At 43.2% G+C, this 17318-nt stretch overlaps 1 protein-coding gene across 1 annotated transcript in view; it reads left to right on the top strand.

Moving 5' to 3' along the window:
• LOXHD1 (lipoxygenase homology PLAT domains 1) overlaps positions 1–17318 on the top strand; it is a 154923-nt gene that overhangs the window by 53307 nt on the left and 84298 nt on the right. Inside the window, exons 10-14 of the mRNA XM_071802711.1 lie at positions 3248–3408; positions 4380–4466; positions 7564–7699; positions 9991–10145; positions 13387–13547. Of these exons, the coding sequence (XP_071658812.1) occupies positions 3248–3408; positions 4380–4466; positions 7564–7699; positions 9991–10145; positions 13387–13547 (700 nt within the window). The remainder of the gene's footprint in view (positions 1–3247; positions 3409–4379; positions 4467–7563; positions 7700–9990; positions 10146–13386; positions 13548–17318) is intronic.

Genomic DNA, 17318 nt, shown 5'->3' with positions numbered 1-17318 from the left:
GGGTAGACCCATGGTCAGGTACAGGCTCAAGTGAGTTGGGTCCTGCATGAGCTTCAGCCTTGAACATCATGGTAGGGAGAGTTTAAAATGAAAATTTTAAAGTATTTTGGAGAATTGCACTTATTTTCATAAGGGAAGGAACTGAGCCTGGCAGCCTTACGAGGTTCACTGGACCTAGGGCTGCCTCAGTCACCATTTCACCTTTGCAGACAAGCCAGGTTATGTTCCTTATCACTACAGAAGCAAAGCTTTCCTGTTCCAGATAGAAACAAAACCTGGATAGTAACAAAAACCACAACAAACCACACCAAACAAACAAACAAAACAAAAACAAAAGCAAAAACAACCAAACCAAACCAAACCAAACCAAAACTGGGAGGAAATCAGAAGAAAAAACAAACTCTTCCCACTCACTTCAACTTTTTACATTTGGCTTTAAAGAAAAAACAGCTCTTAGTCCTGTTCATCTGCCAAATGTGCTTCCTGAGACACACGAGCACTACATTTGAGCCCTTTTCTCTGGAGGGAGGTAATGGTGTATTTGGCAGGACAAGGGTTGACGGTTTTAAACTAAAGGAGGGAGATTCAGGCTGGACATGAGGAAGGAATTGTTGTCCCTGAGGGTGGTGAGAGCCTGGCTCAGGTTGTCCAGAGAGGTGGTGGCTGAACCATCCCTGGAGACATCCCAGGCCAGGCTGGACAGGGCTCTGAGCAACCTGAGCTGGTGAAGATGTCCCTGTCATGGCTGGGGTGGCACTGGGGGAGCTGGGAAGGTCCGTTCACCCCAAACCATTCTACGATTCTACGATTCGACATTTGCTGGGAGGTGCTGGTCCACGCTGTGCACAGCAACGTGCCGGTGTGTTCATCCATCCACACACGGCTCCTGCACCCAGCCTCGCTGGATGGCTTTGCACCAAGCAAAATGGATCTCTGCCCTCTCGCCTGGGCAGTGTGTATGTGCAAACAGAGTGTTTTAATTAGGATAATAGATGCAGTTTAATCTGAGTGCTTTGGATGGGCTCCTGCTTAAACAGCAGTTCATTTAAATAAGCTTTATCTAAATGTTAGTCAGTGTTATAACCACATTGCGTCTCTGACTAGGTCCATTTAACTAAAGCATCTGCAACCTTTAACCCTCTATTATCAGCTCTGATTGTTATTGACAGCCTAATTCCCTCACTGCTGCAGTGCAGGAGATAGACAGAGAGCATTAGCCTTGAGAAATCTGTGACCTTTAGCTGCCAGATTATAGAAGCGTAAGGCTTGGAGTTAGAAAAGCCTTCTTATGTCACCTCGACTGCCTCCCCCTGCACGCAGGACTGTCCCTTTCTGTAGAGCTGATCAAAGCTTGGTTCAGGCTCACTTTGGGTATCCATGGTGAAATGTCTCCCTGCAAAGCCTTTGCAAGCTGTTCCCCAAGCAGATTGCAGCTCGATGTGTAGCTTGTATTTATTCTCAGTATATATTTACATATATATATATATGTATATTTTTAATTCCCCCCTCCCTGATCTTGAATGTTATCCTGGAAACTGTTGTGTCAGGTCTAGCCCTCCCTGATGTTTGCACCCTGGGGGATATTTACTCCAGCTCTGACAACTTCCAAGCTGCCTGGATGCCTTGACATGAAGGGATGTGAAACAGGGGAACGTGCCCAGCGAGCCCTTGGAGGATGACGCTGGTTGTTTGGGGAAATGCCTGGTCTCCTCTGGCAGATACAGCCTGCACTTCTCCCTCTGTGGTTTCTTGCTGGCAGCCCTCTATCAGCATTTAATCCTTGTATAAGTTCTCTCTTCCACCTCTCTGCATGCATCACTCCCTTCCTTCAGTGGGAGGTCAGAGAGGCCAAACCGGGCACATGAGAGACATCACTGGTGTCTGAATTGCCCTCACTCTTTTCCCTGGGGAGAACAGGCTGCTATATCACATCCCAGACACAAACCTGTTTTAGCTTCATTTCTGCTCAGATAAAACTTGCTGGTGATTTTCATAAGGGAGTGGCCGTCAACATTCTGCACGTTATTCAAGGCAAAACTTTTCCTAAAAGAGAGTTCCCACTTCTCCTTCATTTTTTTTAGTAGTTGTCACCTCTCTTTTGCGGTCAAATGCTGAGTAGATCAGTAAAAATTTAATTTATATGCATGTCATCGTATTTTTATATTCCATTCTGGTCTCTGAAGGACAAGCCATGCTCATATGGGCTCAGGCTTACCGAAAGGGTTAGCAATCCTTTCATTAGGATTTATTAATTATTCAGCTGCTGTCTGAGTCAGGAGAGAAACCTATTCCCTCTTCTGTAGGTGCTGCAAGACCTTCAGAAGTGATACACATTATTAACAATAAAGGATGAAGATGAGGGGCTCTTTAGAGGAAATAATGTCACCTTTATCTGTTCAACCATCCTCTGATATGAAAATCAATGTAAAATTACTGCAAAAAACCCTTCTCTTATAGTTAAAATTTTAATGAAGACTTAAGAGATAAAAATTACGTAGCTTTGCCACAATCTCTGGGCATGTCACTTAGAGTAACACAAACGCCAACTGAAGATGTGTAAGACTTTAGCATCTTAAAAAATTAAAACCGTTTAAAAAATATCTTCACATTGCTCTGAGCATGCTTGTTCCACACAAAGCAGGACGAACAGAGATATTTGAATGGGCTCTGAGCTGACCTGCCCCGCAGAAAACATATTTGGGTCCAATCTCACAAGCTCAGGTTGGAGTGATGTGTGGCTGCATCCAGTCTTCTTGTTCCAGACACAGATCATCTGGAGCAAGGGTTAGGAGCTACCTGGAGCTGCTCTGCACCATGCACATGTAGCTGGAGACTCTCATTGACAAAAAGAAAGCTGACAGCATTTCTCTGGTTTTAAAATGGTCTTTGAAGCTACAGTTGTAGGTATTGGAGAAGTATGCTGAAACTACAGAGATGGAACACATCCCTGTTAGTAATGTATGACATAGAATAATATGGTTTACCTGAAGAGTGGTGATTTATGGGGTTTTTTTTGTCATTTTATTTTGAATGGAAACAGAGAAATTATTTTCCAGGCAATCTCATTCCTGTATGTCATGTAGCAGCTGATTATGTTTGTACAAAAAAGATAAAATGTCCTGGTCTTCTTTAGTACCATCCTACCCTCTTTACCACCCATAGAAAAACAAATGAGAATTGTGCTTTTTAACAGGATACCTTTAAAAATTACTATTTTAAACAAAGTGTCTTGAACCTTTCTTTGTAGAAAACCCCTGGTCTCTGTGGATCTGGACAAGCGACATTAAGAATGCAGGGACGGACGCCACCATCTTCTTCCAGGTCTATGGAGACAAGGGGAAGTCAGATGAGATGAAGCTGGACAACAATTCAGACAACTTTGAAACTGGACAGACTGACAAGTTCATGGTATGAATCTCATGCTGGTGGTAAATTTGGGTTGGTATTGTTTTCCAGGGCTTACAAATGAGCCTCATACAGAAAATCAGCAGTGTGTGGATCTACCTCAGTAGATCCGTCTGAAGTGGAGGTGAAGTCACTCAGTGTGGTGGTGATTCAAATCATTTCCATGACTGTGGATCCGTCTTGTCTTCTCCCAGCTGGGCTTAGGCTGGTGATCCTGGGTGCTCAGGTCGTGATGACTTCAAGTCATGGTGGTACTGAGTGCCACATCTCCTTGATGGCTCCTGAAGTCAATAGTCCCCGCCTCAGGCACAGCCTCACTCATGTTGTAGATTGCTCCAGTCATTTAGACCATGACCCTCTAAAGCTAATAATTTATCTATTTTTCCCTCAGTGCCTAAGTGGTCATTAGCTGTTTACAAGAGAATTAGCAGTGCTGTTTCCTTTCCTCAGTGATCTGGTCTTCAGCATCCTCGGAAGTGAAGCCTCCATGGATGTTTGGGGCTGAGCTCAACATTACATTGAGTTTGGAGGCTGGGGAGGGTTTTCTTGTATTTAAGAACAAAAATGTTTAAAAGTTAACTGGGGACTGGTCAGATAAAAGTTGAGAAACAGGATTTCAATGCATGGCTGTAGCCTAAACATTTACACTCTCTATACCAGCAACTGTAGATGCTATCTGTAGGAAGCGTGGCTGTGATTTGCAGACCCTGTTTGAGAAAGAGCTGAAGCTCGTGGCCTTCGTTCTTACCAGGAGGAATGATTTCAAGGAGCTCTCATGATCAAAAATGTTTAGATTCCATGTTTATGTTCTTGTCTCTTGAAAAGAGAGGCATCAAGCTATTTTTGCAGAGTAGGATTTGTTACGTTCAAAGGACATAATTGGCCCTTAAAATATGTTCAGAGGTGTCCTTTGTGTGCATGCTTTGCTGACTTACAGAAATGGATAACGCACCGTGTTTTTCACCCCTCTATAGATTGAGCTACCTGATCTGGGCACATTTTACAAGCTTCGGATATGGCATGAGAAAAGAAATCCTTTTGCTGGCTGGCATCTGAATAAGGTGAGGGGACAACAAGGGAAGGTAGACCTGAAAATCCAGTCAGGTCACGGAGGTGTGCACTGGTGCACAAAGGTGTCTGTCCTGGGTCACTGGCAGCTGAGTTTAATGTGCAGTGACCAGAGGTTCCTCCCTACGCAGATGGTGCTGGATGAGGGATGAAAGTAGAAATTATAAATGAAAATGGGAAGCGAAGGGAGCGTATTACCAGCACCTGTTGTGGTAGGACAAGGGGTGATGGTTTTAAACTAAAGGAGGGAGATTCAGGCTGGACATGAGGAAGAAATTGTTGTCCCTGAGGGTGGTGAGAGCCTGTCCCAGGTTGGGCAGAGAGGTGGTGGATGAACCATCCCTGGAGACATCCCAGGCCAGGCTGGACGGGGCTCTGAGCAACCTGAGCTGGTGAAGATGTCCCTGCTCATGGCTGGGGTGGCACTGGGGGAGCTGGGAAGGTCCCTTCATCCCAAACCATTCTGTGATTCTATGATTCTATGAATCTATGAGTCTATGATTCTGTGATTCTATGATTCTGATTCTATGATTCTATGATATTGTGTGTTTGCAAAAATATGTGGGGAGAGGATTCATTGTGTGCTTTTTTTGAGGAAATTCCTTCTCCTTCCTGTCTCTCTCTGTTCAGCCCAGCTACGTGTGGGAAAAGAGCTCAATGGTTTATAGCATCTCCCAACAGCCTGGGTCGATGGTGAAAAGCACATTTCCACATCCTCCCAGTGTCAGATCACTGTATTCCCCCCTCGTTGCTGCCAGGGGGTTTTCCTCTTGCTCTACGGAAAGCTTCTGACTCTTAGACATCATTACTTGTACGGAGAGGCAAACCCACTCCTTCCATGGCCTATTTAGGTCATAATGAAGAACTGCTTGTGGCAGAGACCTATTGTACAGTGTAGTCTCACCTATCCAAAGTGCTGACAGCCCCATTGCAGGAGGTGGACACTTGTAGACTGGAGGAGCACGTGGAGATTGTGCAGGAGAGAGCAGCACTGTGCTCTTTGGGAAATCAAAAGGCTGATCTGCTTAATCTTCAGTCCCATGTCCTTTGTTCCACCAGCAATGATTACCATGCTGTCAGCCCTCACCTCGCTCTGCGAGGCAGCAAGTTCATCTCTAAACTTCACCTATACTCCTGCAGTGCTTGGGAGACGTTTTCTGCACTTAACAAAACATGCACTTTGCTGCACAGCCGTAAATAACTGTGATGATAAATCACAATTTACCGCTTAGAGATTTTTCTTGTGTGCCTCTAATGTGCTTTGACAGATTCTGCTCTCTTGCATTGCCAGGGAGATGCGAAAGCATATGCAGCCAGTGTGGAGGGGGCATCAAATACTGCTGTGCTCACCATATGGTGGGAGAAGGTGTCTGGCTGTGATCTTTATCAACAAGAAAGTGCTGGTCAGATGTTGGGCCACTGCAATTGTCTCTATTAGTTCATTCACAGACGATGAGCAAGAATCACAGAATCACAGAATCGACTGGGCTGGAAAAAACCTCAGAGATCATCAAGTCAAACCCTTGGTTCAACTTCAGTCCATTGACCACATCATGGCACTAAGTGCCATGGCCAATCTCAGTTTAAAAATCTCCAGGGACGGTGAGTCCAGCACCTCCCTGGGCAGCCATTCCAATGCCTGACCACTCTCTCTGCAAAGAATTTCTTTCTAATCTCCAGCCTCAATTTCCCCTGGCAGAGTTGAAGCCCATGCCCCCTTGTCCTATTGCTGACTGCCTGGGAGAAGAGCCCAATCCCCACCTGGCTATGACTTCCCTTCAGGTCGTTCTAGAGAGTGATGAGGTCACCTATAAGCCTCCTCTTCTCCAGACTAATGCTTAGACCTTACATGCTTATACGTTTTCCTCGGGAATCCTCTTTTCCTGCACAGAAATTGTGTTCAGGGTGGAGAACAGGGATCTGACAGTGTGTTTAAGATTCACTTCAGGCCAAACCCTCTAAGAAAAGCTGGTGAAGATGCATGAAATCAATCTGCCCACAAACAGCCAGTCTGAAGTTTTCTGGATGCACCAGGCTCACGGCCCATGAACCCCATCACTTGTGCATCCATTTCAGCATCTAGCAACTCCGATAAAGCCTTAACGAGTCTTTGTTCCAGTCCTCACACATTTCACAACAGGCTTGCTTCATGTTGGGGCAGGCGTCCATTCTCTGTTACAAGAATTCAAGCACAGCGATGTTGATCAGCCCAAAAGTCCATCTAGACCAACAACCTCTTTCCTTCATCACATAAATGCATGATTAGAGAACAGTAACAGAAGGACAAGCATTTGTGATACTTAACCCCAACATTCTTCCAGCTTTCAACTATTTCCAGTTCGAGACTTACTTCCTGAACAGATCTACTAAACACCAAGCAGTCAGTAGTTTTCTCTTCCATTTATTTGTTCAAAGGTTCCATTCTCCCCTTGAACATTTAAACTTTCAACAACAGCAATAGCTTTTGGCAAGGACTTCACAGGTTGATTGTGTTCCTTTGTTTGCTTTTAACTTCACTCTACAAGCATCATTTGATGCCCTGTTTTTCTTGTAGTGGAAAAGCAAATAGTCAACCCTCTCTGCCTTCTCTATACCACCTATGATTTTGTAGACCTTCACCATACCGTCCCTTCATCCACTTCTCCAGCCATCTGCAGAGACCCACCTTTTTTGCTCATTACACCTTTGGAAGCTACATTAGATCTTTGATCATTCTTGCTGCCGTTTTCTGGATGTTTTCTAAATGGTTTTGAGCTGCAGGGACCAACAGTGCAAGTGCCATCCATGGCTTTTCTCTATGGATTTATACAGTGGCATGTGACGAGCAATTACCGAGAGACACGGTATCCATCAAAACTTTCACAATGCTGTGGCAAGAATGGAGAAAGGAGGAATGAAAAGCTGTCAGCTATGACGGACTTTGCTCCATGTGTCGCTGCCGTGCAAAATTCTGAATGACGGTCTTGTTATTAATGTGTGTTATTTCTCTGCCGCTACCTGCTCCTGCTTCCCAGGCAAAAACCTGTCAGGAGCTCGTTGCTTTTTTGTCTTTAAGCCTCTGAACTCACACAGTGTTTTGGTTTAATGAAGGTAACTCTGCTGAAAACGCTGACAAAAGAAAAATACTCATTCAACTGCGGCCGCTGGCTCGATATAAATGAAGACGACAATGAGATCGTGCGGGAGCTCCCTGCGGAGGGGTCTCTGGTGACTGAAGTCATGCCAGGTGAGACCCACGGGCTCCGTGCAAGGGCTGAATAGAACGAAACCCTCTTTGTATGAGGGATGCGCAGACACATCAATGCAATTCAATCAGCTTCTCTTTCTGGCACTTTCTCTCTGCAGCATTTTCTGCGTGCATCATTAGCTGCGTGAAGCCTCAGAAATTCTGGGCTCTTATTCTGAGCAGATTTCTCTGTGGTAGGAGATGGGAGAGATCCGGCCACAGTACAATTGTTTCCAGAGCTATATATATATACATATATATATATATATGTATATATGTATATATGTATGGGGATTTTTAGCTCATATTTTTTTTCCAGTCTTCTTTAAAATGTGAAATGCCAGGCTTGAAGGGATGTTCATGGAAAGCAAGCTCAGCTGAAATGCAATCTAAAATTTAACAATAACTTTTGGTCTTTAGAATTGTATTTGATTATATGCACATTTATGCAGCTACATGTATAAATGCATAGGGAGTTGTACAGAGCAGTTGTGCAAGAGCACAAGCAGCTTTCAGTAGATGTGAGTAACGGGAAATAGTATTTCTATTAACTATACTCAAAATAAATGCTTAATTAAGAAAAGCCACACAACTTTTTGTTGGCTTCCTGAAGTGGTCAATTCTATCTAGTTAGGCTAGGTTATGGTTACAGTTAGGACAACGAAGATGACTAAGGGAGTGGAGCATCTCCCTTATGAGAAAAGGCAGAGGGAGCTGGGTCTCTTTAGCTTCGAGGAGACTGAGGGGTGACCTCATTCACATTTACAGATATCTAAAGGGTGAGTGTCAGGAGGATGGAGCCAGGCTCTTCTCAGTGACAACCAGTGACAGGACAAGGGGCAATGGGTACAAACTGGAACACAGGAGGTTCCGCTTAAATTTGAGAAGAAACTTGTTCCTGGTGAGGGTGTCAGAGCCTGGCCCAGGCTGCCCAGGGAGGTTGTGGAGTCTCCTTCTCTGCAGACATTCAAACCCGCCTGGACACCTTCCTGTGGAACCTCAGCTGGGTGTTCCTGCTCCATGGGGGGATTGCACTGGATGAGCTTTCCAGGGCCCTCCAACCCCTGACATTCCGTGATTCTGTGATTCTGTGAACATGATGATCCTGAGGGTCTTTCCCAACTGAAATGATTCTATGATTCTACCTTGACCTTGTGTCACAAGAACTAAACCTACTTGGAGACAGAATTTTGAAGAGCAGAGTATCTCAAGGTGTCATTGGAATTTCTCTAATTTCCACTGAAGCGCCCAACAGTTCTCCATGCTCCATAGGCCATGATACTCTGTTTTTGTGAAATTTCCTATGAACTCAGCCATCTGCATGCAGCTGAGCAGTTCCTCAGAAGAGGAAGAGTAATTGTAATTGCAGATGTTATTAAAATGTAAATAAACCTGAGTTTGAAACGCATTTTTAATCAACGTTGAAGAGGGGTGCTTGAGTTCAAATGCAGGCACTTTCCCATGAGAAGCAGTTGTGCTGAGCAGAGGAGAGATGCAGCACTCGCCTGTTGGGCTCACAAGCAGGTTTGGGAGGGAGAGCAGGAACGTTGTTCCTCATCCCTCCCTGATGTTGGAGAAAAACCTCGCTGTCTTGCAGGGTGGTCTGTGGGCTGGTTCTTCCATGTGTGATTTACCCTGGAAACCCTTTCTCCAGGAGGTCAGAGGTGAGGGCAGGGTGGGACGATGAAGGTGGCAACTCAAAATGCCTCCGGTAAAATCCTGAATGAAGACCTCAAAGGTCTCAAGGAGGCAAGATGCTGTTCAGCCTCCTGCGCCATGAGCGTCCCAAGGAGATGGAGCCAACTGGTCTTGTCCCACCCCATGCAGCCAACAAAAAGAGCCTGTTCCTCAGGTCCCTGAGCACTTGGCCCTTTTTAACCCATTTTTTCTGCCTGCCATGCCCCTGGATGCCGAAAATGGTGTTTTCCCCCAAACCCATTGTTATGAGGCTCCCTGGCACTGGGACTCCCTCAGGAAGGGAAGGCAGGAGGGTTGGGGTCCCGAGGAGGCTCTGCACTCCAATTCATTAGTTTTTATCCAAAGGGGATGGCATTTTTGTGTCCTTCTCTGAAGGGGTCTTATGGGTTTTCGTAATATTTTAGGCTTTCCTATTTTGGCTTTTTTTCCTTCCCTAGCGATAACGTGGAAGCGTGAAAGTCAATACAGCAGCACAAGCACCAACCTTAAGTACGAACACTTAAAATTAATTGCAAGTCTGTGGAAAATGCACTAAATTGAAACGGCAATTAATCGTATTGCTGAAACTGTTTAATTAATTTGTGTCTCCACAGTGATAAAGTACCGGGTGACAGTTTGCACGGGGACGGTAAGTGGAAGCGGCACAGATGCCAACGTCTTCGTCTGCCTCATTGGCGATCAGGGAGACACGGGGGAGCGCGTTCTCTACAACTGTATCAACACTGTCAATAAATTTGAAAAAGGCAACGTAAGTTCATACAGCAGCTCCATAAGATGGGTTTTGAAATGTATGACAGTTTGCAGATTTTTTTTTTTTTTTCCATTTATTTTTGAGATGTACATTTGCAAACTTGGCTGCTTTCCCTGCAGGTTTGGGAGCAGGGAGAAATGAAAATGTGTCTACAGAGCATCATAACAGGTTGCGGTAGGAGGGAGGTTTAGGTCAGGGACAGCATGGCTTTCCTTTGCATTGGTATGTTCATATAAGTGTCTCCTGGTTTGATCCCCAGCTACATACTGACTGTTGAAATTGCATCTTCAGATTGGGGGAGGCTTCCAGGACACCTGTCCATCTCCCAGGAACACCAGGGAGCCTTTCCCCCTCCACCTAATATGGCTCTGCAGCAAAAGAAGAGAAAGCATCTTATTTAATGGGAAAATCAGAACTGAAAACCTAAAATGTTTATATTTTCTCCAGTTTCCCCTCACCCATGCTGCAATCAATTTTTGTGTCTTTTTTTCAATCTATTTTTCAACTTTTTTTCTTTCCCCCCATGTCCTGAATGGAGGGAGGTGGAAATGGCCTGAACTGGAGACTGAAGTGGTTCCATGCAAAGATGGAGATAATGAGAGGCTCAAACTGTAGTTAAAGCCATTGCAGCACTAACAAGCAAATTCTGTGCTGATCTGATTTATGGGGTCAACCTATTGATATGTATTCAATTGTGAGGCACATTCTGTATCTCCAGGGACCAGTTTAGCCTGGTAAAATCTAATCAGTATCTCCTGAAGGAGACTTTGAGAATCTGACCACGGAACTTCAGATTTCCCATCTTCTGTGTCATTAATTGATTGAAGAGTTGGAATGGAAAGAAAATGAGGAAAATATGAGGTCACGATTTCAAAATTGAACATTGAATTTGGGCTTCTGAAATATGCATTAACACTTTGAATTTGAAACTGAGTGTCCAGAATTTCCAATTCTGAGGGTTTTTTTTAGACTTTAAAAGAACTTTCATCAAGGTTTTCTTGTGTCTGGAAGACCTGTCCATGGAAATACACAGCATTTACATAGTGGGAAAGTTCATTCTACTTCTAAATGATACAAGGGTTTGCAGACATGAACAGGGCAAACTTCATATTTTTGCCTATGTTTTTACATTATAGATTTTTCATTGTTAAAAGGTAGGCCCAAACTATGAAGGACAGTGTTTTGTCATTTGGTGTAGTCTTGTATTTTCAAAATGGTAACTGAGTCACATTTTGATAGTGGTTTGAAGACTCTTTCGATGTGGTTCCAAAAAAAAAGATGCTTTGTTTACAGACGGTACAAATATTTTTAACACAGATGATGCCTGTTTTATTTTTACTCGCAAAAATGAGTTATGGGGTAAGTTGCATGAAGGGGAAAAATAAGAAAAAATAATTTTGGAAATCAGTTTATATGATTAATAGTATCCAGATGATATATACTAAACTGGAATCTGCTAATGAAAAACTGGTCTCTTGGCATGAGGAGCTGGAATCTGGTGAATGAATTTGAAGCCGTTTAAGGGTTGATGCTGACAAACTTAGAGCTCATACATTCAAGAGACTGAATGAGTATATCTACACTGATTAACTCAGATACCCTGTTAAAAAGAAGTGTAAATAAATCCGTGCAGTCTCTAACCTACATCCACTTAGACCAATAGTACCTTATTACCAACTTAACTTGAAAATCTTGCTTGCAGATGCAAACTAACAGCCTGTGTAGAAGGTAAAATCTAAAGATGCCTCTAAATTAGGTTTTTGCCCTGCTGCAGTTCCATTTATTACTTATTCATTAATTTATATCAGCTGTTCATAAGTAAGATGAACATCAGGTCTAATGAATTAGACTTCATTGACTTATACTGACTCAATGAGGATTTAATACTTAAATCTCCCATTCAGCAGGTTTTGAGTATGTAAGTAACACTTGTTCATGTATGTAGCAAGTCCATCCTTAACACTTAAACCAATGATAGTATGTTTAGTGGGTTTTTTTAGTTTAAATGTCAGTTTGGAGTCCTGAACAATGGAAAAAAATATGATTGTTTTAATACCCCCTTGCTATCATGCTTTCTGGGAGTTAGCTGGATATATGTTACCAGCGTATGTGCCTCATGGGCTTTTGGGAGATGATGAAGAACAAACAAATCACAGCATTTGCTTTGCTTTCTCTTACCTAATGAGGCATCTCAGCCAGATGGTAATCACAGCAGTCATGTCTGTTTGTTGGGCTATATGATTCAGGTATACTGTGTATTTACACAGGTATTTAACATAGATGTGTGTGGCTCTGCACACATACCATAGATACCAGTCTGACCTGTTCCCCAGAGGTGTAAATCACTCTTTTAATACATGTTTGTTCCTTCAGTCATCGGGAACTGCTGCTCCCAATACGATTTTGGGTAACAGAGCTCTGGCCCTGAGGGACCATCATTTGGCCTGGTCTGTAGGGTGGTGATTCGAACCTATTTCCAGGAAAAATTAAAAAATAAAACAAAAACCCTAACTAAACTAAACCAAAGCAAAAATTGGTAAATGAAAAACAACCAACAAACCAAACCAGTCAACAAACAACAAAAATGAACAAAACTCAAGAGATGTAAGATTCATGCGGGGTGTTAAGGGTATTTAGCTCTTGGGAAGGTTCGCACTGACTTCTGAACACAACCCATCCAGCAGCTGTAAAAACCCCTGTGCAGCCAGGCCTGCTGCTTGCATGCCAGGAAGTGTCTGGAGTTAAATTCTGCTCAGTAGTCCATGTTGTCTGAATTTAATATTGGGTAATGTCTTCGAACTCTATCTCTACCTACCTTCTAACTCTACCTACCTTCTAACTCTACCTCTGTGCATTTGGTCTGAAGAGACCTGTCCTGTATTTCCCAGAAAGCTGACATCCTAACAGGGGTTTTAACTTGTATTTCCTGCCTCTCTGTATGAGCCTAATAATCAAATCGCTTTTCTTTTCTTTTTACAGTTGTGGAGGGCATGCAATGACGTGAGAGATTTTAAATGCTGGCAGATCATGTATTTGCAAATCTAATGTTATACATCTAGTGCAAATATTCAAGCTTTCATTCTTTGGTAAATTAATTCGTACTTTCTCCTTCATCTTGTGAAGAATTATCTTGCAGCATGCTGATGATTCTGGTTTGATTGCAGTAATAAATTTGGTTGGTTTGTTTGCTTTTTAAGGGGAAATATCACCTTACCTTTTTTTCTTCTCCTTCTCAAAGGCTGATGAATTCTTCGTTGAAGCAGTAACGCTGAAGCAGGTGAGGAGGGTGAGGATAGGGCATGATGGCAAAGGAGGAAGCAGTGGCTGGTACCTTGCCAAGGTGATAGTGAGGGAAGAAGGACAGCCAGAAAGTGAGGCTGTGGAATTCCCCTGCTACAGGTACTGGAAACAATGCTTGCAAAATATGCCTTCGTCTACACATTTGCCAGACTTGAAAAGCCTAACTCTTGTTCCAAGATTGGAATTTTCTGAGCACAAGCTTAATCCTTTTTATTTATTCATTCATTTACTTTTGCTAAGCCTGAAAGCAAAGAGTGTGGATTGGGAGGTTTTAGATATGGTTAACTCCCCTTAACAAACTAACAGCCATCTGAACTGTGAACTTCTCAGCAATTAGCTCAATGACATAGAGAATTTCCAGAAGGTAAAACACAACCTTCCAGTACCACATCCAGTGCCACTGCAATTGCCTGCTGCAGAAACACGCTCTGCAATACGCTGCAACCTGCCAGTTCTACTGCATGTGCAGAATGAGGTCCTGGTCCCTCACATGCACATCCCATCTTTCCAGAAGTTATGGGATGCTATTTTTGTGTTGGAGGAATGCAAAATTGTTGTGCTGCCATCCTGAGAGCTCCTTGCATGAAGGGAAATGCACATCATGCAGACAGAGATAGCGGCAGAGTAGAGGGCTGTAATTTAACCCTGTGGGTGAACTATAAATGTATTCTTCTCTTTCCCAGACAGTCAAGTGGCCAAAAGAAATGTGCTGTACTGAGGCTACCCATGGGGGATGAGATGCACCATCTGTCCTGGCACTAACTAGGGTCTGCCTCAACATCACAGCACAGAACATAGGGAACTGGGTGAAAATATACGAGACAAATTTCACTGCAGTTCAGTGTCCTGTGAAGTCCCACTTGCCCTCTCAGGATGTCCACCCTGTAAGATGGAAGCCCATTGAGCTCCACTGAATGACATCAAGTACCTGTTCTAAAACATCATCTCCTGGGGGACAAGTGGAATTGTACAATGCAAACACAATTATTTTCAAATTGCAAACAAAGGTAAAGCCACTAAGCTGGTTACTTGTCCCTTGTCACTGTGAATCAGGAAGAACTCTACTATAATGAGGGGAGTCAGCCAGATACAAAACAGGAGCCAGCCCCAGCCTGTCTGTGTTCCTAAAACCACATCATATCAGGGAGAAAACTCACTGGGGAGACAGCACAGAGCAACAGATGCAATGTCATCTTGGTTGCGAAAAGCAAGCCAGTCTCTCCCTTCTCAAAGAACAAACCACCACGTTGTCTTTGCTGCCTTTTGATACATATTTAAAAACCATATGTTTTACTGAGCTAAGCAAGCAAGCTAGACAGGTTTTTACTTGGACGTGAAGTGTCCACGTGAAGAGCTGCTTAGCTCAGGCTCCTCAGAGATATTTCTGTGTCTATCTGCACTGTGCAGCTGGCTTATTTTTAAAATTTCCTTTTGAATTGTCTCATTCCTTGACCATTTAGCTGGTTGTCCTCCCTCAGCTTGGAGTGATGACCTCCTTCCCCAGAGGTTTACACCTGTGGATCAGAAGCATCAGAGTCCTCAGGGTATTCTCCTCAGGCCAGGGACTGAAAAAGGAGGGATAAAGAAAACCCAAGACCTTATCCCCAAAATATCCATGGGGTGTATTCAGGCTTCAAGTCACAAGCAATGGAATTCCACTCTTCTTACCTTTCTAAATGTCTCTTTTTCCAAGTGCTGTCAGTGTTGTTCCTGCGGCTTTGTTTGCTGTCCTTGTGCCAGCATTATCTCTTCCTCTCAGATTGAGAAGGTAACATGACTGATCACCTCCAAACACAGGGACAGATGCTCCCTCTCACTATCTTTGGTGCCCGTGTCTCTTGGGAGACTGGGGCATCATCGCAGTATACGGGTGTCGTCATGGAGTCTGGAGATATCTGAGGGCAAAGGTGCTCACCCACTGCATCCTCCACGTGAGGGATAAATGTCTCCATGACCTGCAGCGTTTGGAAGTTCCCCTCCAGTCCTGTAGGCCAAGGACAGCTGATGTCCTCACTACCCAGAAAGACCTCATTCACCTGCTTCTTCAGAGCCAAGATGGTGAAGAAGACTTGGCCAAGAAGAGTGGCCTTCCTTTAATGAGTCAATGCAAGTGAGGTTAGTTAGAGACTCCATCCTGGGGATACCAGGGAAGCTTCTGTTTCTGCTTGGCCAGTCCATGTCCAGAGAGTGGACATGCTGATGTTTTTATTGCCTTCATCTCCAAGACCCGAATAACTTCCACTCTTCTGAATAGGACATTTACATGGTCTGGAGAAAACAACTTCTGCTGGTGCATCCTTACTGAAAGATACTCCATCGTTGCTTAGCTGCTACTGTGAGACAACTAGAGGGCAAAATACATTCCAGAAGAAACACATCTCACCCGTGCAGAAAGCTTCACAGGCTTCTCACCTCTGTAAAAACTCATCTGTATCAGCACATGGAGAGCAAATACTATAGGAAAGAACTGGCCAACCAGCTCCCCCTATAACTGATGTCTGTAGGATATCCTTATAGATCTTCATCACATCTAACTCACTAAAGTCTCTGTTCTTGTTATTTACATTCATACACACAGCTATCGTTTGTCTTTTAATTTGAAACCTTTTTTTACGACTCTATAGGAACATCTATTGCCTGATAGTCACAAAAGCTCTATGAGAAGAACCACTTTTGTAGCACAAGATAGCCAGTAGAGATCAAGAGAAGCTAAGTGGATTAATTGTGAGTTTGTGTCAGATTCAGGAAGAGCATGGAGAAATAATTACTCCCAGGCGTGTGCTTTCAACTCTTAAAACAGTTGGCTGTAAAAAGAACGGCTTGCAGCTCTTCTCCGAGTCAGTGATTTTTAAAGCGGTCATTTGATCTCTGCTTACGAGAAGTAAACGCAAGTAATTCTCCAAGCGTTATTTGCAGAATTACTAGTACATTGTTTGGATGCATTGCTGTATTTTTCCTCCCTTATGACCACATGACATTATAATATCTGTGTTTTTAGGACCTGAACACTGACTTATTCAGTGACAAAACTAGAGCAATTTATACTTTGTAATACCTGACGTGGTTTAGGTATTGTGATTATGAATACCTCTAGAAAGTTCAAAAAGGAAGTTCACCTTTTGTCCCAGAACTGGAGTCAAACCTTTCTGAAGCTCAGAAATTAGTTTTTTCGGTTTTGTTCTTCCTCTGTGGAAGTCCAAGAAGGGACTCGTTGACATTCTCTAATACAGTCTATTTTTCATCATATTTATATCCCAGACAGAATGAATTTTCAATCAGGCAAAGTCATGAGTTCATGATAGAATAGAATTTCATACGCTATAAATCATTGCAGCTCCACTGAAATCTTCAATGATACCTCACAACACTTTTTTCTAAGCATATGGACTGCACCATCTTAATTTTTCTCCAGCACAAGCATAAGGGAACATTGTTAATTTTATAAGGAACAGACAGACCATGAATGAGATGATGCACTAGGAGGCTCCTGCAAAAGAACATTTGTTCAATCAAATGCCAAAAGTGTTCATCACATCAAGGATTCAGAGAAATCTCCTTTTGTTGCCTAAAAATACATTGAAATGTCAATCTATTTTACACACACACAAATATATATAGGTTATGTTTAAAGATGCACACAAATACATAAATATCTGAACTAATGGTTGTGCTAATCATTCTAATTGCACTCAGGCTATCATCTGCTGGGTTTCAAATACTAAACATGATGTCATACCATATTTCTTTCCAGTGCTTCCCTGACTCTCTGATCCTTTAGAAATTCTCTCTGAAGTGGCTTTCATGTCAGATTGGTGTCTGCTTTGGGTTGTTGGACATACAACATCTCTCTGGAGCTAAATATATGATACA

This window comes from Patagioenas fasciata, chromosome Z, assembly GCF_037038585.1.
Source record: "Patagioenas fasciata isolate bPatFas1 chromosome Z, bPatFas1.hap1, whole genome shotgun sequence".
In the NCBI taxonomy this organism is placed as follows: Eukaryota; Metazoa; Chordata; class Aves; order Columbiformes; family Columbidae; genus Patagioenas; species Patagioenas fasciata.
Note: the sequence above shows the minus strand (reverse complement) of the source record. Positions and strands in the feature narration are given on the sequence as shown.